The sequence below is a fragment of the Apium graveolens genome, unplaced genomic scaffold, assembly GCF_009905375.1.
Source record: "Apium graveolens cultivar Ventura unplaced genomic scaffold, ASM990537v1 ctg3322, whole genome shotgun sequence".
Classification (NCBI taxonomy): Eukaryota; Viridiplantae; Streptophyta; class Magnoliopsida; order Apiales; family Apiaceae; genus Apium; species Apium graveolens.
In genome coordinates this window covers 113,791-139,613 of record NW_027418035.1, presented here as the reverse complement: position 1 = coordinate 139,613, position 25,823 = coordinate 113,791, and the positions used below count along the sequence as shown (strand labels likewise).

The window sequence follows — 25,823 nt, the reverse complement described above, 5'->3', positions numbered from 1 at the left end:
ACTGTTGTCAGAGAAATCTGCAAGTCCCCATACTTTTATAAAAAGTTTCTTTTTAGTTTTTGCTAGATTTAATCATTAAATCTCACCAAAAATATTATTTTTAATGTTTTACATCAAAATATATACATAACAAAAATATTATAAAACAATTATTTGAATTTTAAATTAACACTTTTTCAACAACACTTCTTTTACGTCATAACAATTTTTAACAGTAATTTCGAATAGAACCTAAGCAAGTCAAATGATATTTGAGTAATATTTCAATTTCCTGAATATTTTAAAATCGACCAAACATCTAATACTGTTGTTTTAAGTACGAATAGAGTTTCGTAAATTTTACACTAATTTCACACTATGATAAACTCTAAAAGTATACTTTGGTACAAAATTCTAGAATTGTTATACAAGCAAACAAAATATAAGATTATGCAAGTTGAAGGTAACAAAGAAACAGAAAGCAAAAATTGACTAAAGAATAGTGCCTACAATTGAAGGAGTGTTGATTATTGTGTCCTTTGTAATTGTAATTGAACACTAGTGATAAAAAGCTTAATCAGAAAGGTAACATCTTGAAAATGATAACCCTAGTCAACATATGTCCACCTTCATGTGGAGCCCCACTAGAAACAGAATGGACCCACTCAGATGCGTCTCCTCTACATGCTCAGATCGACCACATATGATAATGCTGCCCAACAGTGTAAGTGGAATATTAACTGTTCACAATATACCTATATATATTAATTTAATTATTTAATTATTCTTGTTTACTGTATCTGTAATATACAATCGTTCTTTGTTAATGCGTAGTTAAGTAGACATTCTCTTCTTATAAATACAGCCGCTCATTGGCTTGACATTTCGTGTAGTTCTAGAAAACTTTATTTGACCTAAAGAAATAGAGACAAAGAGAGTACCAATAAGCTACTATCATTGCTTTTCAATTCTCTCCTTTTTCTCAACTCTCTTCATTTCTATACCTAGTTGTCCTCTTCTTCTTTACATATAGTTTTTATTAGAAACCCAAAATAAAACCCTAGCTAGATTTACATATGGAAGACCTAATCTCTTCGTCTTCATCGTCTTCGTTTCTTTGTCACGGTGGTGCATCTCCTACGATCCAACAACGTCTTCAATTCATCGTTCAAAGCCGCCCTGAATGGTGGATGTACTATATCTTTTGGCAAACTTCAAAAGATAGCACCACTGACCGCCTTGTTCTTTCGTGGGGCGATGGTCACTTCCGAGGTAATAAAGATTTTATGCTGAAGGGAAATAGCAATATTGGGCTCGGTCCACAAGATCATCCACAGCAGCCTCAGCAGCCTCATCCTAAGTTTGGGTTCGAGTTGGAAAGGAGAAAAGTTGCTAAAGGGATTCAATCACTCTTTACTGATAGTCTGCCAGGCATCGATGGTGTCGTTGAAGCTGATTTTCCTGATTCTGAGTGGTTCTTTATGGTTTCGGTGACAAGATCATTTGCTGCTGGAGAAGATAATACTGTTGGCCGGGCTTTTAGTTCGGGTTCCTACGTTTGGTTGGCTGGTGATCATGAACTTCAGTTTCAGAACTGCGATCGTGCTAAAGAAGCTTATCTTCACGGAATTAAAACCCTTGTTTGTATTTCAACTCCGTGTGGTATTATTGAATTAGGTTCATCATATGTGATTAAGGAGGATTGGGGTTTAATCCACTTGGCTAAATCGCTCTTTAGCCCTGATAACAACAACGGTACTACTAGTAATATTATCCCTATAAGCAACATGACTAGCCCTAGTGCACTTGCTCATGCTCCTCCTCAGAATCCTACTCGAAGTCTTTCCTTTTTTGATATTAATGCTGTTTCAGGAGAACAGAATAGGACTTCAGGGGATGAGGAAGGCAACATAAAGCCTGAAAAGAAACTTGCGAAAATTGGAAGATCATCTTCTGATTCTGAGAATTCTGATTTTGAGAGCACTCTTGCTCCTGATTCTGGTACCAACACAAGGATGAAGAAGAGAGGAAGGAAGGCAGCTACATCTGGACGAGAGTTAGCACAGAACCATGTCGAGGCTGAAAGACTTCGTAGGGAGAAGCTGAATCATCGATTCTATGCTCTCCGAAGTGTGGTCCCGAATGTGTCAAGAATGGACAAGGCTTCTTTACTGGCTGATGCAGTCACATACATCAATGAACTTAAATCGAAAGTGGAAGACTTAGAGGGCAAACTCCGTGAAGAAATGAAGAAGTCCAAATGTATCACAGATGTAGTTTATGATACTCAAAGCACATCTACCAACGTATATCACACTGCTAGGTCATCCATGAGCTATGGACCTGTGAACATGGAAGTAGATGTCAAAATTCTAGGCTCGCAAGCTATGATACGCGTACAAAGTCCTGACGTGAATTATCCTGCTGCAAGACTAATGGATGCACTTAGATTGCTAGAGTTTCGAATTCATCATGCGAGTGTGTCAAGTGTGAAGGAAATCATGCTTCAAGATGTCGTAATTAAGGTTCCGGATGGACTCACGAGCGAGGAGGCTCTCAAAACTGTGCTACTAAGAACACTACAGATGTGATCCATCACGATCAAGATCACAAAATGTTCTGTTGGAACTTAATATATGTATTGTAGTTTCGTAGTGATTAATGTGTGTTGTATTGATCAACTACTTTGTCGTCGTAGTGAACTTAATTCTCCCTATGGAACTTCTATCCTTAATTATATATATCTATGTGTGTTTGTATGCTAATACATAGACACATAAATATATATGCTAGGTTCGTCATTTTGTTGTTTCTGAAAAGGTGATGCTAAGGTTGGAAGCAATGTTGAGTGATCCAGTTTTATGTTGTTTGTAAATTAAATGTGGAATAGAAGTACAAGTTCTTCATTTGTTTGTTTCTTTCATTTAGTTTAAGCTTTAGCTTAATTTATAACACACATATATATAGCTATCATTTTGGCTTGATTATGAGTATCTGGAAACTCTGTGCTTCAACAAAGCTTCAACTACATAATTATCAAATCATCTCTAATCTTTTCTTCTACTTCAGTGATTATCCAGAAAGGAATCTTGCAGTTGGAATTTTAAGCTGAAAGTGTGATCATGTAGCAACCTACTCAGTGTGGAACGGATGTGCCCTAAAATTTAAAAGAATTTGTAGTTTAAAGGCCAAACCGATTTTTGAAAATAATCTGATTATACATGATGAGCCCCTATCGGATTATTAAACAAACCGGATTGATGCATATCTTTTTAAGATAAAATGTGGAATGTATAACTATTAATCATATATTTTTGATAAAATTATTCTCTATCGATATAACTGATATATATATTTATTAAATATCTCAGCTCTCAGGATATTCAACTCGTATATGTAAATTCAAACTTGAGGCAGAACTTAGAAGCTTTTATGTTCTAGATATAATCCCCCTGCCTAATGCCATTGTTGCAGATCCAGATGTCACGTGGTTTTTTTGCAAGAGAGAGGATCCGGGATGTGTCAAACCGGACTTATTGGTACTGTTATGTCTAAATTTTTACGAATGCAAGAACACCTTTCAGCCTGCAAGAACTCCCTTCAGTTATGATCAGAAAAGAAAGAGAATGCGAGGGTTTGTCCCCTTCGATTCACCTCCGGCGTGAGAATCATTAATCTGAGTGTAGAAATAGGTTGTTTGAGAATACAAAAAATAGAGAGTATTTGAGTGTCGAGAGAGTTGTCTTTTTCTTAAGTTTCTTGGGTATATATGATCAAACTTTGGTATTTATTGTTCTTCCGTTACGCTGAAATGACGGATGAACGTTGGAGAGAAAATGGGGCACATTTTGTGCCCATGTAACGGTCGCCCCAAATGCTTAAAGATTATGGGCCTTCGCCCAATGGACTTTAAGTTATTGGGCCTTCATCGGGTGGACCAGTGATAAGCCCAAAGCTAACATGTCCTTATCTTTTGGTCGGCCACTCAGTCGGCCGAGAGACATATGGCTTGGCCATCTTCGGATTGAAACCCTAGGGTATGCTTCGCCCTTCATCCAATGTCTTGGGCACGTGGCAGTTGTTTGGATGTGGTAGGAGATATGTTGTCCCAATCTCGAGATAGAAGAGTGGTGTTTCCCATTCGACTTTGACTATATTGTTGAGTAGGCTCGTGGCCTCATCTGGAATTACAAGCTCGTTATGGATGAAGGAATGAAAGATCTAGTCGGTCGTGCACTGCAGAAGAAGGTCCTCTTGTGGTTTTTCTGTCGTTAGGCTTGCAACTTCTGCCTTCGAGCTGTTTATGTCGTATTTTTTCGAATCCTTGGATGTTTCTTTTCCTCGTCGTATGATTTTTATCTTTCGCGTTGCCTCTTCGGCTTATTTTTACCTTGAAAATTTTATAAAATATCGCATCTTCGACTTTCGCTTTGTCTCAGTAATGGTTCACATTTCATCGCATCTTCGGCTTTCACTTTGTCTCAACAATGGTTCAATTTTCATCGCATCTTCGGCTTTCATTTCGCCTAAAGCAATGGTTTAATTTTCATTGCATCTTCGACTTTCATTTCGCCTAAAGTAATGGTTTAATTTTCATCGCATCTTCGGCTTTCATTTCACCTAAAACAATTGTTTAATTTTCATCGAATCTTCGGATTTTATTTTGCCTAATGCAATGGTTTAATTTTCATTGTATCTTCGGCTTTTATTTTGCCTTAGCAATTTTTAAGTTTTTAACATCCATCTTCTCCTCCGATGTTTTGAGGGATTAGGCCATCGTTTGAAAAAGCTGTTAGCTTTATTTGCCCCTTTTTCGACTGATGGGTCTTGTGTCTTAAAGACTTGCTGAAATTGACATAATAAATATAGGTGATACAGAGACAAAGGACCTATTTTCTTTGGATAGTAGAAAGATAGGTGTTTCGTCTAGTATCGAAATCTTAGAAAGGAGTGGGGGAACGAATGAACTATCTTCTTCGGGTAGCCCTAGACAGGTGTTCGTCCGGTGTCGAAATCTCTGAAATGAGTGGGGGAACGAATAAACTTATTTCTTCGGGTAGCCCTAGATAGGTGGTTATTTGCCCCTTTTTAGAGTTAATTTCACACGTAATGTTTTCTTAGAAGGAAGAAGTAATGTGAGGACGAAGGACTTATCTTCTTCGGGTGGCCCTTAGATTAGTGTTTCGTATAGAAGACAAAATTTTAGAGAGGGATGAACGAAAGATCTATCATTTTCGGGTGGCGCTCTAGATAGGTGTTCCGTGCCGAAGTAAAATATTTTTAGAAATGTAAGAGACAAACGAGCTTATCTTCTTCGGACGACTCCTTAGATAAGGTGTTCGTTCGCCCTTTTATGTTTAGCACATTTCAAGGAAATTTTACGTTACATCGGCTTTATTACGTTGCTTCCGTTATTCTAGTGCCTTGGCGTAACTTAGAAAATTTTATATGTGTCTTCGGTCTAACTTTCATATTTATCCCCGGGGTTTTAAAGGACTGGACAGTTCGGATTCGGAACTTCGATTTTTAACCTAGCAAAATTTATTTTTATGCTTCTTCGGTTTTCGTTCCACATTTCTATTATTTTATGTCTCTTCGATTTCAACATTTACCTTAGCGTAATTCATTCAATTGACTCATCTTCGGTATCCCTTCATTCACTGACAGACCTAGAGTGGTAGTCATATTTTTCTGATCATTTTTATCAGTTATCCCTTCGGGGTTCTTCATAACCCCTATTATTTTCATCTTTCTTTGAATATTTTCTCCCCTTACATAGATATCATTAAAAGACTTATGGGGGAAATCATAATGAGCGGGACCTGCCGTGAGGAAGCCCCTAGCTTTGACTTTGTCCAAGTTGGTGACCATCCCGACTTCTTCCTTAAACCGAGCTAGATAATCCCCCAGTTCTTCGTTCGTCCTTTTTCTGCAAAGAACCAGTGGTATCCTTCACCTTTCGGCACATATGGAAATAATACTTTAAAAACTTCATCTTCAACTGCTCATACGAACCGATGGACCTTGACTTGAGGGACTTGTACCACATCGAGACTAATCCCTTCAAGTATATTTTGAACATCTTACAGAGCATGATGTCATTATGGCCTATCCCTATCATCAGTAGTTCTTACTTTTCATAGTGGTCTTCCGGATCGCCCTTTTCAATGAACTCGCTCATCTTCGGAAACTGTCTCTCTTCGACCGGAGGAGGTCGATACTGCCCGATTTTCTCAGTCACAAGCGGCTCTAAGTCGACCCTTTTATCACCTAACATAGCTTTTTCCAGCCTACTCAACCTGATTCGGAAACCATCGGGTTCTTCATCTGAATCTGATAAGTAGTAAGTCTTTGTTCGCTTCCTTTTGGGGTTCGAATCAGAGTCAGACTCATGTTCCTCGTCGTACCCCCTTCGATCTTTTCTTGACTTGGTGATCAGCGTCGTATCAGCCTCTAGTTCTTCAAGAAGTTCTTTCTCCTGGAGCTCAATTTATTCCCACTGGAGCTGTAAATCCTTCAGCCGGAGCACATCGGCTTCCTTTCGCTTTTCCCTGACTTCTCCTTCTTTCTGTGCTTGTTCATTCTGTTTATTCGTACCATTTCTGTGGCTAGTTTGTCATCCCGAATTTTTAGCAGCAAACCTTCTTCTTCGGGAGGTTAATTTGAGCACTCCATCAACGTCAGCCAATAATTGTCATTGATCATGTTCGTCATTCGCTCAGTAACTCGTAACATTTCTCGTATTTCCCACGGACATCGCCAAATGTTACTCCTAGATTTTTGCAGTTACAAGAACACCCTTCAGCCTCCAAGAACTCCCTTCGGTTATGACCTGAAAAGGAAGAGAATATGAGGGTTTGTACCCCGATTCACCTCCAGCGTGAGAATCAGTAATCTGAGTGTAGAATTATGTTTTTTGAGAATACAAGAAAGTAAATAGTGTTTGAGTATCGAGAGAGGTGTCTTTTTCTTACATTTATTGAGTATATATAATCAAACCTTGGAATTTATTGTTCGTGTGTTACGCTGAGAAGACGGTTGAAAGTTGGAGAGAAAATGGGGCACCCTTTGTGCTCATGTAACGGTCGGCCCAATTGCTTAGAAATTATGGGCCTTCGCCCAATGTGCTTTTCTTTATGGGACTTTCATTCGTTTGACCAGTGATGGGCCCAAAACTAACAGGTAACATACTCGCTCTATCTAATGATTTGAAACTCGATTCCGCATATGTAATTATGATCATTTCAAAATATACACAAATTGCTATAAGATGATAATCTGGAGCACTATTGTTTTTGGCACTCAATGCAAAACAAATTGTACACAGTAATGAATATAATATTGTTGAAGACCTCTAATCGGAATATCAGGTTGATTATTACTGTAATGATATATGTATCTTGTTTAGAGTGTTGATTATACAAAGAAGATAAATATTCCTCCGTAATGATACATGTATCTTGTTTAGAGTACTGACTATACAAAGAAGATAAAGATTCCTCTAGTTGATTTTCTGAATATTCATGCCGGATGAGAGAGTGTTGGAGCATTTTCAGTGGGTAAAATTTTTTAGTTAAAAGTGTGTAAACAATATCACAAATAAATATTATAGATATTATGTAAAAATTAATTATAGGTAACATGCAATGAATGTACAAATTAATTTATGGTAGGAAAGGGAGAAAATGCATATTGCAAGTGGAATTGTGATAATTACAGGGAGCATGCATATTGCAACTTTCGTTGTCTACAGCTGACTTCCAAGTATTATTTCAAAATCTGGACAAACAACGTATGAATTTTACCTACTACGAGTAATGAATTTCTGGTTTTATTCTTGTTTACTAACCACCGTCAAATATTTTACCAACAACATATATTGTAAAAGGTATTATTCATAGACCAACAACTTTTATGGTAGAAATTTTACAATTTTTAACGTTGGGTGTTTTGAAAGTTTTTTATTCGCAAATGGATATTACTTAATTACAAGTTGTGTTAAAAAAACTACCACATCATTTAATCTTCAATTTTAAGGGGAAAAAACCTATTCTTATATCATTATATGAAATTGGAATTCCTCCGTAAAAACCTAACCCGTTTTTAAAATAAGCAAAGCGAAAAATATATATATATATATATATATATATGTAGAAGATATAGAAGAACCAAACATTGAATAATTAGGAGTATAATTTGTTTTTACAAGAAACACAAAAAACAAAAAAAAAGTACGAGAAGTGTAGAAAACTTAATCATATTTAATTGATTTATGAAATTGTTGCAGACAAATATTTGAATCATTTGCGAATTGCCCCTCCAATATTTATTTGTCTTAAGTAAGTACGCAAATGATAGTCCATTTAAAAAGTCAAAAAAAAAATTAGAAAGGGGTAGCCCCGCACTTCCAATTTTAGAAATCAGCTAAACTTGTCAATGGATCGAATTCTAATCGGATTCATCTAAATTCATATCAAAATTCATTTAAATTTATCGGATTTGGATCGGATTTTGTCACAATACGGATATTTTACATGTCATTTCATATCCGCTCCATTTAATTTAATGAATAACGGATCGGATTTTGGATATCCATTAATTCATTTATATTTACTAATAATTTTTTGCCTATCAATACTATAGGAGCACTACAATAGGACACTCGCTTCACCTTGTAAAACTATATCTTTAGTTTGATGTTCTTTTTAATAGAATTAAAAAGAAAATACATGTACACAACTGGAACGAGCATTAACTTCCCCATGTTGCAGATAAATAAATTTATATTAGAATAACTATACTATAGGCTAAATTAATACCAGATTTTAGGCATTAAACAGATGTGTGTATGCAACAATAGCAAGTAATAAGGCATTCTTATTTTAAATGGCTTAAGAGCTAGTAAGTTTAGTTGTGTTTCACTATATTCAAGTTCTTAAAATGTGGTAGATTCATTCAAAACAAAATTAATCATTAAAACTCCATCCTACCCATAAATTTCCCTTTTGGGACAAGGTCAGTGAAAAATCCCAACTTAACTTGTTTATACTTATCAGAATTCAATTTCTCGCAAAAAAATTAATCCACTATAACGATAAACAACGTGGAAAAATCCTAAAAGAAATCTGGGTGAAAATAGTATTTGCTCCTCCGAAAGAGGTGCTTCACGTGCTTCCGAGTATATTATATAATATTTATTATAAAAATATTATATTATGTTATACTATATTATATATTTATTTATATTATATATTATTATATATATAATTAAACATATCGGGTCATACATAACCAGATCGGATCAACTTAAATCTATATCCAATCTATTTATAATTCGGATCTCCCTTATCGGATCGGGTCGCGGATCAGATAATTTTCAGATCAGGACATATTCAATAAAAAAGAACCCGGATTGGATCGGATTCCGGCTCCATTAATAGGCCTAATCGTAAGGATCCCCACGCTCCAGCTATTTGCATCTACGACATTTCCCACGGATTTGATACACTTCTTCGTTTGATACAAGTTTATATTTTAGTATTTAAATTATAAAAATAATTAAGGTGATGTTATGGAACAACAGTGTAGTATTATCTATGTTTGATCTTATCAATTTCTTTCTTTATCTCGTGACTTTCTCATCCCAATAATCATTTTAATGCGAGAATTCTAGGACTTTATATATCATTTAATACTAGGGGTGTAATTTGAGTCGAATTTGTTCTTATTAAATTCGAGTTGGCATTTTTTTATCGAGTCGAGTCGAAACTAAAAAAAATCGAGCCTGAAAATTATGTTCATACTTGACTTGGAAATTAAATGAGTCGAGTTCGAGTTGTTCACGAGTTTTCGAGTTTATCAAGTTCTTTTTATCGAGTTTTTGAGGTTTTATCAAGTTTTCGAGCTTATCCTAGTTTGACATGTTCGAACTTATCGAGTTTTTAATGATTTTTCGACTTTTTGATTTTATTAAGGTTACTTTTGTATTTTCGAGTTTTCGAGTTTTGACTTCAATTTTAAAAGTTATTTGATTTTAATATATTAATTTGAAGTTCAACCTAATTTTTTTTTATTCATTTAATATGAAACAATAGAATTTATGACAAGCATACTCAATGTTTTCCATACTCAAATTTTTCCGATTTAATTAAACAATATTCTAATATTCGTAAATATTTTACGGGTGCAATTTTTTCAATTACGTACTATACATCTTAAATAATATATGATAATAGTAACAATGACAAAATGTGATTTTTTATTGTGAACACATTTAATTTTTTTTTTTTTTCAAAACGGGAACCATAGACCAAAAATCATTAGTAGTTATATAAGTTATATTTATTAGTATGATTTGTCACGAAGTGCAACTGAGCCTACGACATAAAAATTAAGTTTGTAATTTAAAAATAATATTGCAATTTGCATATGACAATGTTATTATCTCATTATTGTAGTTTATAATTGTACAATCGTCAATCCATATGGATTTTAAAATTAGAAACCAATTTAACCATGTGATTAATGAATCAACTGGTCGAAACATTGACTATAGTGATAATTGAGATATCATATATGTACATTTCACTAATGGTAATAACATTAATGTCATTTAAGAAGTTATAATTTGCCTAATAATACTTGTAAATATACGAAAATCTAACAAATTAGTTTGTAATATTAATATTAATTGATAATTGGATGACAAATATATTATCAAACACATGAATATTTTAAAAAAATGAAAAAAATAATCGAGTTCGAGTTTGAGTCGAATACGAGTTTTCGAGTTGAGCTTGAGTCGAGCTAAAAAAACTCGACTAGAATCGAGGTTTTAATCGAGCCGAAATTGTGTTTGAGCTCTAACTCGAACATGAGTTCGAGTCGAGCCCATTTTAGCTAGTCGAGCTCGAGTAGAGTTCGAGCTGACTCATTTCGAATTAAACCCTTATGTAAGAGAAAAAAGGATACGAACTCGACCAGGTCAGGAGGAAATATCAATTATTTCAAAGACAACAATTCCTGATGTGATTAGAAATATACCCGCCATTAAGTTTCCGACTATGAACTTCACGGTTTTCATTCTCACGTTAAAGGTGGAGTGAAGCATGCACCCTTCTCCGATATTATTTCGCAAAATCCTTATCTCCACTACACCACACTCTAGACAAGAAAAGACGAGGAGGAGGAGTCGTGGCTGTGTTATCGACACCTTTGTGGAGTCTTGCTCCAGGATTAAAACATACTAAATCGAAAAAGTTTAGGCACAAACAGAATTCCAAATAGGCTAACTCTGAAAATCTTTATCATCAGAATAAAATTAAGTTATTTATAGAGAATTTACCAAAAATTTTAACTTTTTTATTTTTTTTTGAAATTTTACTATCTTCTGATTTTTTTTTGCAAAAATACGGAATCAACCAAAATCAACTAGATATATCTAGTAACTAATTGAATAAAATTTTTTTGGTTGATTTGAGGTTGCATGTATTTGCAGTTGATTCTCGTTGTCAAAAAACCGTATTTTTGCAATTTATTTTTTAAAATTAGTATTTTTGCAAATTAAAAAGTATTTTTGCAAATTTTTTAAAAAAGTAACAGTATTTTTACAAAAATACTTTTAGGTTTGGGTATTTTTCAAAAAATCCCTTATTTATATGTCCGAATATTTCCACAATCACCAAATTTACTTTTAATTTGGTGATTACTCTATTAATTAGGGAAATAAATTTCCAATTTAACATTATAGTGTCAAGGTACTAAAATCCCGAAGTTTTGTTATTACTAAATAATAAAATGAATTAATTTATTCCAAGCTCGGGTTCATTTCCTTCAAAGACATGATTGAAAAAGATTATTTAATTTTAATTTTTTGGTTTAACCCAGTGTGATTTCCTAAACTATATGACTAAATAATATTTATTTATCATATATTTTCATCCTTATATCAGGTTCAATTCTCTACAATTTGATAAACAAATAAATAAAATTTTGAATATTAGGATTAATATTTAATTTTGACCCGTACTTTTCACAAGTTATTAGATTATTACCGTAAGTTTATATTATAAAATTTGAGAGGATAAAGAATATTGTGTTGGTGGAGATTGAATGTGATGATAATGCTAACACCACAATAAAACAAGACTAAAAACAACTGCACAAATACAATCAATGTCAAATTCAACCACTTTCGGTTTAATTTAATCTGATCATGTTCTTTTAATCGGTTTAATTTGGGACAAATTCATAGAATATTGAGCTTAAATAGGAGGATGATACAATTTAACCTTAAGAACATGATATGATTAATAATGTTTAATATGAATTTGCTCAACCAAAACATGGTTCTTTGTTAGATGTAGAGATAGTTGAAAAAAGTGTAAAATAGTTAATTGTGAAATTTTGATATTTATAAATTTTGGCGAGAGAAATATTGTTTAATAATAAGATAAGATTGAGGAAGTTCAAGAACACATCAAAGAAAAATACGAAAATGCCTATGAAAACAAGAAAAACAGCAATATTGAACATTATGTTAAATACGTACAAAAACTATCTTGTAATACCTATGAATTGGTAAATAATTTACACTATTAAAACTTATTACAGACATTATATGAGGGGATTTTTCAAATTTTTTAAAACTGTGATGAATTGTAAATATCACAACGCAAGCATAAATAATTTTGATTGAAATAATCATTTACTTAACACTAACGTGGGTGAAAAAATATGTGAATAGCATTTCTAGTATGAAGCATAGGGATATCACAAATTTTTATAAATTTGACGGTGATGCATGTTAATTAGTTTTGGATTGGTAAATAATATAGCAGTTTTATTGAAACTTATTGCACCAAATTTGGAATAAAGTAGTTGATTTTGTAGATTAGTATATATTAGTTTAAATCTCGTGTAATGTACGGGTTTTCGTTAATATTTAAAATTTTTATTTTTCCTGTCATATAATAATTTAATTTTTTTATATAATTATACCTTATTCCGATTATTATAGTATAGTATAGATATTAAACATATGTTCTGTATCCATTGGGGGATAAATTTGTGTCGAATGCGTCTTTTAAAAGTGCTGTGCCTCTTAATTTAACAAATGAGTCATGTAATATCTAATGTATGCTTGCAATAACTAATCATTGTTGTTTTGAGTTAAATCCTATACATGAAGATTATTTTTTATTGAAATTAAAATTTATAGTGAGTTAGATTTTTCTATCTTAAACACTACATATGTAGTTGAAAGTTTGTATACAACTTTGGCGTTGCATATAGCTAAATGGATGATGACAGTCGACTAGATATCTCTTACATCCTCACTTGAAGGTTCTTTAATCAAACTTTCTTCCCTAATCAAATTCGTAACCGCTAAACTTTTCCGAAAGAAAAATTGTCTGATAAGAGCAAAGAAGCTGAGCAGCACCAGAGGAGCATGGTGGTGCCATGGGACCACGGATGTGAGTTGAAACACGTCCTTCCGTTTTCAATCAGTACAAGTAAGAAGAAAGAAAGTTGTCTGAAGAAGAGGACCAGCTAGTCCAGCAAATAAGGGACCATATATGAGGTTGAGTGTAATATATTCATCCTTTATCCATCCATGACTGAATCTATATACTTTTTATTCAGTACAAGCTAAATGATTTTGAAATTATTGAAAAGAAAAAGAAACCTTCCAGAGAAACCCATACTTGAAAAGGAGCACAGTTGAGATTATTAACAAGTCAAGCGTGAAACGGATAAATTACAACTTTAATTTTCAGTCTGAGTTGAAAAGATATGTATTATTTAACTTAGGCATGGACATGTCTATGAAGAAAAGCCTAAAATAAAGGCTTTAATTTAGTTCTCTGAGGATTAATTCAAAAATTCTTGTAACTGTAGTAGTACTCGCTGGTCATCGATTGCTTTCGTCTTTTTTCCTTTGGAAACTGCTTTTCGTATTGATTCTCTCTTTATCCCCTAAAAAATGAAATACTAATCTAACTGACAAAAGAGAAGAGAAGATTGGGACAAATTCAACAATTTAAAATTATTTTGTCTGTCTAGAAGCTTGCAAGCGCATTTTTTTATTCACTCTTCTTTTTTAGTAAAAAAACTAGGAAGCACAACAATAACAACTTGCTAGAAATGTAACATTCTAAAATTATTAATCCCTGAAGTGATTATAATTTAGAGGTTTTTTTTGAAAAATACATATTTTTGGAATTTTCTTTTGTAAAAATAAGATTTTTTTAAATTTTCATTTAAAAAAATGAATTTTCAATTCTATTGCAAAAGGATTTTGCAACCACAAATGTAAGCCGATGAAATCACAAATGTAATAAAAAAATTCAGTGATTTTTCTAGAAAAAGTAAAGAAGTTGGAGATATGATTGTTTTTTGTCTCAAATCGTATTCTTACAATTTTTTTCTCATAAAATTGTAAACAAAATTAACTAAAAAAAATAGTATTTTTGATAATTTCTCTATAATTTAAATAAACAACACACCACATATATCATAAAAAAAACGAAATATTAGTACATTTTGAAGTAGTTTTTTGACTGGAAGCATCATGCTTAACTTGTAATAAATGCCAAGCGCAATTACATATTGTGACATATTAATTAAAGATTTAATTGGTACTGCTTTTTCCATGCACAAGTGCACGTGAAATAATGTTAAACGTTTTTCAATAAGTCGATTTAATTTAATACAGCATAACCCTAGTAATTTAAAAGAAAAATGAAATTTATAGTGCCCGTCAATTTATTTTTCTAGTTTAGTACCTATATATATGAAGCTGCTCATAATTGACTACTTATTATGTACATGCAACACTAAACATAAATAACGAGCACAGTTCTTTTACTGCTACAAAGTAACGCATTGCCTAGGACTTATTCGTGAATATGCCATGCCACATGTTTTTAATAAACATTGATCTAGAAAGAAACGAAGAAAAGACCACTTTATCAGTCTGAAATTGGAAGAATACATAATTTTTTGGGCTGAAACATGACATGAATCAATGACAAAGCCAAAATCAAAGGCTTTAAATTTGCAGCAGGAGCAGTTGTCCAGGGACTGTGTTCGAAAATACACACACATAGGGCTCGTAGTGCTTGCTGCTCTTTCACAGATAGTCTCGTCTTTTTGTTTTGGAACTGCGTTTTTATTTGATTCTCGCCTTTACCATTATAAAGCGGAGACGAATTTCAGCTTTGCCAGATTCTAAAATGAATCTTTTTTTAAAGGAGAGAGGTTGGTTAAGTAGCTTCGAGAGAGTTTCGAAATGTATGTGTTCTAGTTAGCACGTGAAATAATGTTTAACGGTACTTGTTCAGCATTTACTTTCATGGTTGAGCCGCTGCCCTAGTAAAACCAAAAGTATCTATATATACACATTGGCTACGTCCATGATAGAGACCAACTGGTAATTATTTACCGGTTTTCAGATTCAAGATATGGTTGCATTTTGGTGGGGAAAAAAAAAGATATTGTTGCATTTTCTTAAATTATACCCTACACATGGGCTGGTTGACTGGGTAATATATGGTCTTTGGTCCGGTATAATGCAATGTAACGAGTAAAATTAATGATAACAACTTGGGGTAGAAATTTGCGAAAAAAAATGAAGAAGTATAAATTATTATAAAAATTGTGAAAAAGATGAATATGAGAAAGAAAAGCATGCGCAATAATATTATAATTCACATTATATTTCGTTCTTTATCTTTTCATTTATCTTAGCTATTCACATCGATAAAACCGTTTCTTGACAATGTTAATACTCTAAATAGAGCTCCAAACGAACAAAATCGAGTCGAGTTCTATTCAAATCGAGCCGAGATTTACTTTTTTTACACGAGTCGTGCCAAGCCAAATTTGAGAATCGAGCCGAAAGTGACGTTCACGATTTGCTTGTTTATACCCGAGCCGAACCCGAATTTTTTCACGAACAGACTAGTCGAGCCGGACTCGAGCCGAGTTCGCAGGGTCGAGTTATCCATTAACAATTTGCATAAATTTTTTAATAGACCTATCTTAAGTTATAATTTTATAATATTACAAGTTATATGAAGATTGGATATTAGTCTTATCTTATAATTATATACGCAGTTGTTTTGTGACATATTCTCTCTAGTAGGAGACTAACATGACCATATAGTACATTCAAATTTCATATTTATATTTTTTATTTTGAAAAAAATACCAATTATTTTATGTTTTTTTTACAAGTTAGTTAAATTGAATAATCAATATTCATTTTCTAAAGAGAGATTTTAATCACTCCGAGAAAGTTACACAATTATAACAAAATAATATACAATTTCATGTAAATTTTATAAAATACACTATTGTTCATATAAATATAAAAAAAATTAAATGTAAAAATTATATAGTAATAAAAAATAATTTGAATATGATTTTATAAATATGATTTTATAAGAAATTAAAAAAAAATTAAAAAAAATCAGAAACATGTTTAGGAATAGTAATATAGTATATAGTATTTGTATACGTACAATTAAAACTATTTACAGATGACTTGCTCTAAAAAAAATATTAATTATATAAAAAATATATTAATTTATATTTCTATTATAATTAAATCAATCATTTTACTTTAAGATATAGCCTAAATTTTAAATTAAAAAATTATAAAAATTTATACAAGTGATTAGTAAATATTTATTATTTATTGTATATATAAATTTATCATTGATGAGTTGGAGCGGAGTCCGAGTCGAGTCCCAGAACATACAAAAAATTAGGTTTGGTTCGTTTACTTATTCGAACTCATTTTCATGTTCATGATCGGTTTAACGAACCGAAAATTGAGTTCACTTAACCGATCCGATCTATGATTTTATTCACGAATGACTGTGTTTATTTGCAGTTTTAACTCTAAACTCCCTATCCCTTATCAGTCTGTTTTCAGCTAATAATCCAACCTACACAATTTTGTTTTTATTTATTTGTTCTTTACTTCTTCCAATGATGGAATAAATTGACTAGTTTTAAAAAGAAAAGAATTATTATGGTACAAAATTTAGAATAAATTGACAAGTTTGAAGAAGATAAAAAAATATTATCTTACGAACATTGGTTAACAAACCTAAGATCTCATCAGTGTCCAATCTTGGGACAGTTATTTTATATTAATATTATTATTATTTAGCAAAAAAAATATTATTATCATTAAAATTTGTAATTTAGTCATTAACTAGACATCATTTACAAATTATAATCTCGTATTTTCAAGTATTAGACTCAGTACATATGTACTTCATTACTTATTAATAGAGAACATAAAAATTTAATAATAATCCATCAGATTTATATAACAATTTCCTAACTCGGTTTGAGTATAAATAAAATTAATTCAAATTTATAAGATTTTCCAATGAGATCTTAAATGTTTATTTTAGGAAAAATTCAAAATATATTAACCTTTTTTTACCGTTCGTTTTCTTTAAATAATATTGTTATTGTGTAATATGCCTTTACAATATATAGTAAGTATTTAAATTTATATAAAATTTTAACTTAAATTCGTTTCTTCTTTTTCAATTCAGTTTGCAAATATTTCTTTTGATTAGGGAGGCCATGAGCTACCTATTTAAATGTCTAAAAATTGTTTTGGTTGATGATTATATATTCTATTAGCATAAAAATATCGCACAGATTTTTTTAATTCAGTTTAAATTGAAACTATTTAATATTTTATCATTTGCTTGAATTGAATTGATACTGAAATTATTGGTTGAATATAAATAAATATAAAATTTTATTTTAATAAATAATATTGCCGATATTAGTTGTGAATAAAAATCATTATATGTTTTAAATTAAAAAGATAATTGATTAGTTATTAATAATCATAATATTATTATATTCTATTTTAATAAATAGCTTTTCTCATATCTTTAAGAAAATAGTTGTTTTAGTTGAGATAAATATATAAATTAACATGTTGTAGTTGAAAAATGTAATTGTTATTGTAGTTGACAAAGATAATCAGTTAACTATATATAAATAATAATTAATTTTATATGAAAAATATATAAGGAAAATTAGATAAATTTAATGATTACCAAAAATATAGATACTCAGCAAAATTTTCAATGTCCTGTCTTTAATATAACTAGTTTAAACCATCCTCTAGTATTGTTCAATTTGAATTTATATTTTTTAATATTAATTAATTAGTTTAGATTAATTGATGGTGTGTTTTAGTTGAAAAATGGTAATTGATTATAATAATTATAATATTATTATTTTATTTGTTAAATATATATGCTCATTTTATTTTCAGAAAATAAGGTTGGCTTGGTTAGAAAAAGTAGATTAAAAAGGCATAATGTTTTAGCTAAAAACGGTAAGTCAGTTATGTATTACTATTAATAGTTGTAGTATTATTATTTTTATTTTATTAAACAGACTTACCCGTGATATTTGGAGGAATTGTTTTAGTTTAAAAAATTGAAAATAAAATATGTTATACTTACAAAAACATTTTGATTTCTTTTGTATTATAATTCTATTAATAAAGATATATTTTTTAAATGGAGTAAGGTTATTTCGATAAAATCAACGTGTACCAAAAAGAGGCACATACCAAATTTTTTAATATTTTATCTATTATAATATACTAGCTTAGAACCCGTGCAATGCACGATATTATTATTTAATTTTATTTTATCTCGATCGAATATGACATTGATTTACCTCGATGAATGTAATAGGATATTTTATTTTATCCCAACATCAATATATCAAACAATAATTTATATTTTGATTTAATTTTTTAATTCACCGATTTAATAGTATAATTTGATAAGCGAGATCAATTGTATTTAAAAATTTTCTTAACCCGAGACCCGGCAACTCCCACTAATTATATTCAGATTTCCTTCAATTTTATTCGGTTGGGATCAATAGTATAATTTTGTTTTAGCCTCGATAGTGTATATTATTTTGCTATATGCCTAGACCATTATACCGACTAACAAATTATAGTATAATTTTAATTTTATTTTAACTCGATTCAATAGTATAATTTTTTTAAGTCCGGAAGTATAATATATATAAATTAATATATATTTATATATATAACATACATAATAAGTAATAATAATTAAGTAAAATATAAGGGTAAAAAGGTAAAACTAAAATAAGGGTTTATATTTCTTTTATTTGGTGGGAGACGGTGTACTAGGCCGACCAATGAATTAACTTGGAATAAAGTAACACATGGAAAGAATAATTAAACAGAATAATGTTAGTGGTCCCAAATTAGTACCCAAAACTAATCCAAATATCATATGTTCTGGTTTAATTAGCTACAATGCAATTAATAATAATGGACCACCATGTTTTCATATAAATTTACCCAATAAAATTATTCTAAATTACCAAGTCATTGATGTCACATCATAATTTTGGTACTTAAAATTGATATCATTAGTACTAGTAAGGGTAATTAATTAAGAATAAAACATAAGGTAACTAAAACAAAATGTAACTAAATATTTAGCAAAAATGGTAACTAAATAAGCCAATTAAATAATTAAAAAACAATTGAATAAAAACAATTAAATTAGAATGAAAATTAGATGTTCAAAGAGTTATACCCACGTGTTGCGTTGCAAGTGAAAGATTTTGACAATGAAGATGAATTGTTGCTGATTAAATATTAAATTGGTAAAAGAACTTGAATTTAACGTAACTAAATAATATAGAGTTGGAAATAAATTGAAATTGAGAGAAGAATGCGACTTCAATATCAGTTAGAATTAGAATTAGAACCAAGAGACTCACTAACCAACCAACAAAAGTATATAGTTTGATATGAATTAGAATTAAAATTTTAAACTGACTAATTAAATAAGGGTAATTAGATAAAATTAGCGTGTAACAATAAATAGGTATCGTATATCCTTACTAAGATGAATATGATTTTTTTCATGCTGCCTTGTGTGTTTGAAATATGATGGCATGATGCATGTGTATCGATTTTCAATTCGTATTTTTCTAATACTTTAAACCCGCGTAGGAAATATGAAAGGTAATTTTATAAAAATTATACGTAAGGGTAATTAGGTAAATTAACTGTATACCAAAAAATAAGTACTGTACCAAATTTTTTAATATTTCATTATTTATATAAATGCAATAGATTCGTATTTTCTAGTACTTCATACCCGTGTAGGATATATAAAAGGTAATTTGATAAAAATTATATGTAAGGATAATTAGGTAAATTATTCGTGTACCAAAAAATAGGTACCTTACCAAAAATTTTAATAATATTTCATCTTTTATATAATAACTAGCTCTAAAGACCGTGCAAGGCATGGACATGTTTTATTTTAGCTGTGTTTTGAGGGTCAGCAGAGATGCTAAGCTGTGGTGCAGAGTGTTCAACATAGAATGTCTTTAGTGAGAGCCTAGTTGAGCACCAAAAACATTGACATTGATTAAATATTAATTAAGAGAGCATCAGGTTGTTCTGTGTTTTAATTTTGTCCAAAGATAAAAATGCAAACAAACTAAAGAAAGCAAGCAAGTTGTTGGCATTGACTAATGAAGGTTTTTGTTGAGAAAAGACAATCCTAGGCGATTCTCTGTTTCTTCCTCCTTTGGAGATTGACAGTGCTCGATGTGGCCTCGGGTTGAGCTGGTGGGCAGCGAGTGCCAGCGGGAGTGGTATTAGTGTCCTGAGTTTCAGAGAGTTTGGCGACAGTGTAGTACTCATGTCCAGGGATGTTTTTGCTGGTTATCTTGACTTCAAAGAGGCATTTTTTCCCGACCAAGTTATTAAGTACTGGAGGTATCTCAGGAGTGAGGTTATCCTGATGCAGAATGATTTGTTTATTTTTCTGTTGGGGGCTCTTAAGTAATATGAATAAGGTTTGAGAGGGTGAAGTATACCTTTCCAATTTCGGCCATGAGCTTCTCTATAGGCACTCCAATCAGGCGTTTAACTTCTTTGGTGAAGAGGGTTAAAGTTGTCTTTTCAGAGAGATCTTGAACACCCATATTTACCCTAAAACTGTATTTGTTATTGTGTTAGGTTACCGTGTTATTGCTTTGCATGTGAATTTGGTGTATGTAGAAAATATATCAGAACTGCTTACCCCTGTCTGTATGATTCTATGGCTTTGTCACATAATCTACACCAGAGGATGTCTCCATTGATCTAAACCCCGCAAGGGCACTTAAGGCAGCAGTTGTAGTACCAGCTATCATGCCTTGAAATGTCTATTATTGTTTCCTCATAAAGCATCCAGATAGCCTGTATACCAAGCTTTTAGTTACAAATACTGTAACTGAATTATTAAAACATGATTTAGGGGTTAGCTTATCACCTCTCCCTCCGTAGGCGCGGGAGTTTCTAAAATTTGGCGGATTGTCATCTCCTTTTTGTTCTCTGTTGTGGGGAGCATTAGCCGCGGTGTTGTAGGTGGTGGTAGGGATTCCTCGGCGCGGCCATTAGCTATTATGGCTGACTTGAGGTCATTCAGTGGTGCATAGTCAATGTTGCAGTAGGTGGTAGTCCCATCTCCACTTGAGAGAACAACTGTGGAAGAGAGTCTATTATTTTTAGGATGCCTTTGCAGTAAACTAAACTGGAGCCTGGGGTAAGTTTAGCTAACCTGAGAAATATTTTTTTGCAAGGAGGCCAGTGATTACTACAAAAGCAGCTTTGCCATCCGCAGCTTCTAGCGACCTCCGAAATTATGCGGCCTTCTCCTCCCACAGTGTAACGATCATTTTCTGCTCCCTGTTCGGCACATGGGCCAAAGGGGTATCAAAATATAGGATATTCTCAGCAAAATATTTTCCAATCACTCGCATAACAATAATTTATGGAAATTAGTTATTACTTGCACTATTGCACATTTAGGGTTTGCCAGAACTTTTAGTGTTTCTCCATCCTTAACCTAATTGTATAAATATTTGCAGTGAGATGAGAGTTACTAACTGGATGTGCAAACCTGAGTAATCTACTCATGATGTGAGTATCATTTTCTTTTGGATTGTGTACCTAAGTTCTATGCCAATATACGATATATATCATATATCAGCGATCATTCTCCTCTTAGGTTTTTAGTATGACCTTGCTTGGGCAATTCCAGACCAGGTATTTTCGATTTTAATCATAACTTTGTTGAAGTTTTCATTTACCAACTCTGATTTAGCAAGTGTTGTATAAAAAGAAACAGGTAATTTCTAATCCCTACCGCGTAAAAGAATGGTTCAGTGTCATAGAATTGAGCAGCTTATCTATCTTGTCAGTCTCAATTTTCGTCATAATGCAGATACGATGGTGTTGACTTGCTAGGAGTGTTCAGTTAAAATATTCATTTCTTTAACGTGAAGGTAATAGTAATAAACTAACAGGATTTTGTTACGTGTTTCTTGCAGTGAATGCCGTATTAAACATATTATATATAACAAGGTTGGACTCAAATAAACTCTATCTTAATACCAAAACCTGGGAAACATCATCGGGATCATGTATGTGAGGATTATTTTTAACTATAAACGGGTTATCACACTTTTTGCTGACTATATGAAAAGACATATATTTTACGTTGTTTCCGGTTTAAAATAGAGGGTGTGAACTTATTTTATCGAATTGCATACGGCTGACAAAGAAAATATATTGCAAAAGACTCTATACTATGCACCACAACGGTTTATTTGGAATGTGAAACCTGTCATCAACAAGGCGGACATCAGTTTTGCGTGAGCCGTTAGAAGTAAGATCTGAAGTTCCAATAGCTTCCACCATGCCAATAACCTCTGGAGAGGAAAATATTTGGAACAATAAGTATGTAGGGTATTAACTATGTAGGGTATTATGAATTAAGGTAGGTTACAAAGAAGCTCACCAATGAAATTTTCCACCTTCCAGAGCATTAGTGGCACAGATTCAAAGATCTTGAGGTTGAACTTATATTTAGGGATAGCCTATGTATCCTCCACAGGTTTAACCATTGTTTTGTAGTAAAAGGTGAGGCTCAAATGGCATTGCGTTGTTGAGCGGTCAAGCGCCTAGATTCCGCCACCTCCTCCATAACAACAACCCTAGGGCGCCCTCGCTTCCTCGATACGGTGTCCATGACTTCCGAGCAGAGAACAAACCTGGGAGGGATGATGGTGCAGGGGATTGAGCATTACAGCCACGGGAGGTAATAAGCCGGGGTGGTGAAGAGTTTTTTTAGTGGAGGGTATAATTGCAGTATTTTAAAGAGAAATAACTGCAAGGTATAAAGGTAAATTCAGATTGAATAAAATGTTTCCTCAAAAAGTCCATGTTGCCGTATTATAAAGATAATAGATTAATAAAGAGATAATGAGAACCAAAGTGCACTGTTGGTTTTTCCGTGCAATCCTTTTTTTGCTTATGTTTCTGCTTCAGACATAAAAGGAGCAGGGTATAAGGAGGTTTATGTAAGGGGTTTTGAGAGTCTTGTCGTATGACATGGTGAGTTTGTGAGTCTTTCAGTGTCGTTTGATCATTGTTAAGGTTTTGTGTCTCTTATCCCTTTGTTCTGTATAATGGCTGATCAAAGATCTACAGTACATGAAATGGAAGAAGCTTTTGCAAAGATACACATGGAGGATGAGGATTAGGGAGGTCTGTCATATGAAGGTCATGCTGAGGAACTAAGTGAAATAGATGCGCGCTGGTGTCTGGTAGGCGGCTTCCTTACAGACTCCTTCATTGATTTTCAAGCAATGCAACACAAAATGGCATCACTGTAGAAATTAGGGAGAGGTATGTATGTCAAACAACTTGACGTTAATCATTTTATATTTCAATTATACCATGAGTTATATATCAAAAGAGTTATATATGGAAGTCCGTGGTCGTTTGGTCATTTTCATCTTGTGTTTGCACAGCTAAAGGAAGGAGAGAATTCTCGTTCCAAAAATATCAACAACCTGGATATCTGGATCCAACTGCATGGCATGAGTACGGGTTTTATGTCGCAACGAGTAGTTACAGATATTGGAAACTACATCGAAAAGTTTGTGGAAGGGGACACTAATAACTTTGTGGGGGTTTGGAGAGAATTTCTACGTATTCGAGTATCAATTTCCTTGGATACCCCACTCAAACGAAGAATGAAGTTAAAGAAAAATAATGTAGAGTTGTGCTGGGTAAACTTTAAGTATGAAGGAATACCCACTTTCTGCTTCATTTGTGGTATGATCGGTCACAGAGAAAGATTTTGTGAAAAGCTGTTAGATACACCATTGGAGAAGATTGAAAAGCCGTATGGTATTTGGATGCGAGTCGAACCGCGGAGACGAACCCACACAATCGGTGCAAAGTGGCTGAGACCAGGGGGAACTTTTTCGGCAGCTCAATCAGGGGAGGAGGGTGACGTAACTGGTGGCATGCTAGTTACCGCAAAAGACGGGGGAGAATCTTTCCATAGCGGAAGTCCAGAGATTTCAGAAGAAAGTCTGTTGGAAAGTAACAAAATATCGCTTGACAGAAATCAGGAGCCTATTTTGTCGGAAAATGCGAGATTGATATCTGATGGGGAAACAAATAGAGTTTTCAAAAATAATGAGGATGCTGAGCTGGCAACAAGCGAAATTATAATCGTGCCCCAAAAAAGACGTAGGTTGGGCTTTACAACTGGGCTGAATGAACCAATAATCCAAAGGATGGATGCTGATATGGTCCTACCAGAAGAGGAAGAAACTGATCGAAAAAACTTGTTTTTGGCGGGTGCTACCATGCAGGCCCGCCACTCATCATGAATACTATAAGTTGGAACTGCCAAGGCTTGGGCTTACCTTGGAAAGTTCGGTTCCTTAAAGAATTAGTCCGGTAAGAAAGACCTGTTTGTGTATTCTCAAGTGAGACTATTAACAATAAAACAAAAATGGAAGAGGTTCGTATAAAGCTAGGTTTCAGAGGGATGGTGGTAGTCGAGCCTCAGGGTAGAAGTGGGGGTTTGGCAATGCTGTGGAAAGAAGCTGACCAAGCTAATCTAATCAGCCTGTCTTCGAATCATATTGATATCGAGAACACCCTTAATGAGCAGAACCCGTGGAGACTTACGGGATTCTATGGTGAACCAGTCAGGGCTAAAAGAAAGAAAACTTGGGATCTTCTGTGTAATTTCGCTCGAGACTCAAACCTTCCTTGGTGCGCAATAGGTGATATGAATAACATAGTGTCCCAAGCGGAGAAAAAGGGTGGTGCTGCTTATCCCAGATGGTTGATAGAAGGTTTCAACGACACTTTAATAGACACGGAACTACAGGACATGGAGCTCATCGGGCACCAGTATACTTGGGAGAAAGGGAGAAACACGAAAGCTTGGTTGGAAATAAGATTGGACAGGGCGCTGATAAATACACATGGCTTATGCTTTTTCCTCTAGATAAGCTTTATAATCTAGAAGGGTCTCCGTTAGATCATAGCCCGTTACTTCTGGAGCCAAGTAAACGAAATACGTGTAGCAGGAAGAGACGCTTCAAATTCGAAAATGCGTGGTTACTAGAGCCTCTTTGTTTCCAGATTGTGAAAGATAGCTGGGAACACGTAGATTGTGTGAACATCAGACATAAAATATCCAGGTGTAGCAAGAACTTGGATTCTTGGGGTAAGGAATTCACTGATTCGTTTGGGAAGAAAATTAAGGAGTGCAAAATAGAGCTGAAGTTACTTAGAGGTAAACGGGATGCAAATTCTGTAGAATTATACAAGCAAGCGAAGCAACAACTACACTTGATTTTGGATCAAAAGGAAATATTTTGGCGCCAGAGATCAAAACAGCTGTGGCTCCAATCAGGTGATAAGAATA

General features: G+C 32.9%; 1 protein-coding gene across 1 annotated transcript; it reads left to right on the top strand.

The window, feature by feature from the left end:
• The first annotated feature begins 880 nt into the window (after positions 1 to 880).
• On the top strand, positions 881 to 2,887 carry LOC141701084 (transcription factor bHLH14-like). Its single transcript, XM_074504730.1, has 2 exons — positions 881 to 1,734; positions 1,852 to 2,887. Exons 1-2 carry the CDS (start codon positions 1,056 to 1,058, stop codon positions 2,568 to 2,570), a joined length of 1,398 nt encoding a protein of 465 aa, XP_074360831.1. The 5' UTR covers positions 881 to 1,055; the 3' UTR covers positions 2,571 to 2,887.
• Positions 2,888 to 25,823: the final 22,936 nt, after the last annotated feature.

What these genes read in the sequence shown, in the direction of transcription:
- LOC141701084 (XM_074504730.1), top strand. Translation starts at nt 1,056, where the DNA reads ATGGAAGACCTAATCTCTTCGTCTTCATCGTCTTCGTTTCTTTGTCAC. An exon ending in TAGCCCTGATAACAACAACG is followed by an intron (nt 1,735 to 1,851) that starts GTACTACTAGTA and finishes ATGCTGTTTCAG; the next exon opens with GAGAACAGAATAGGACTTCA.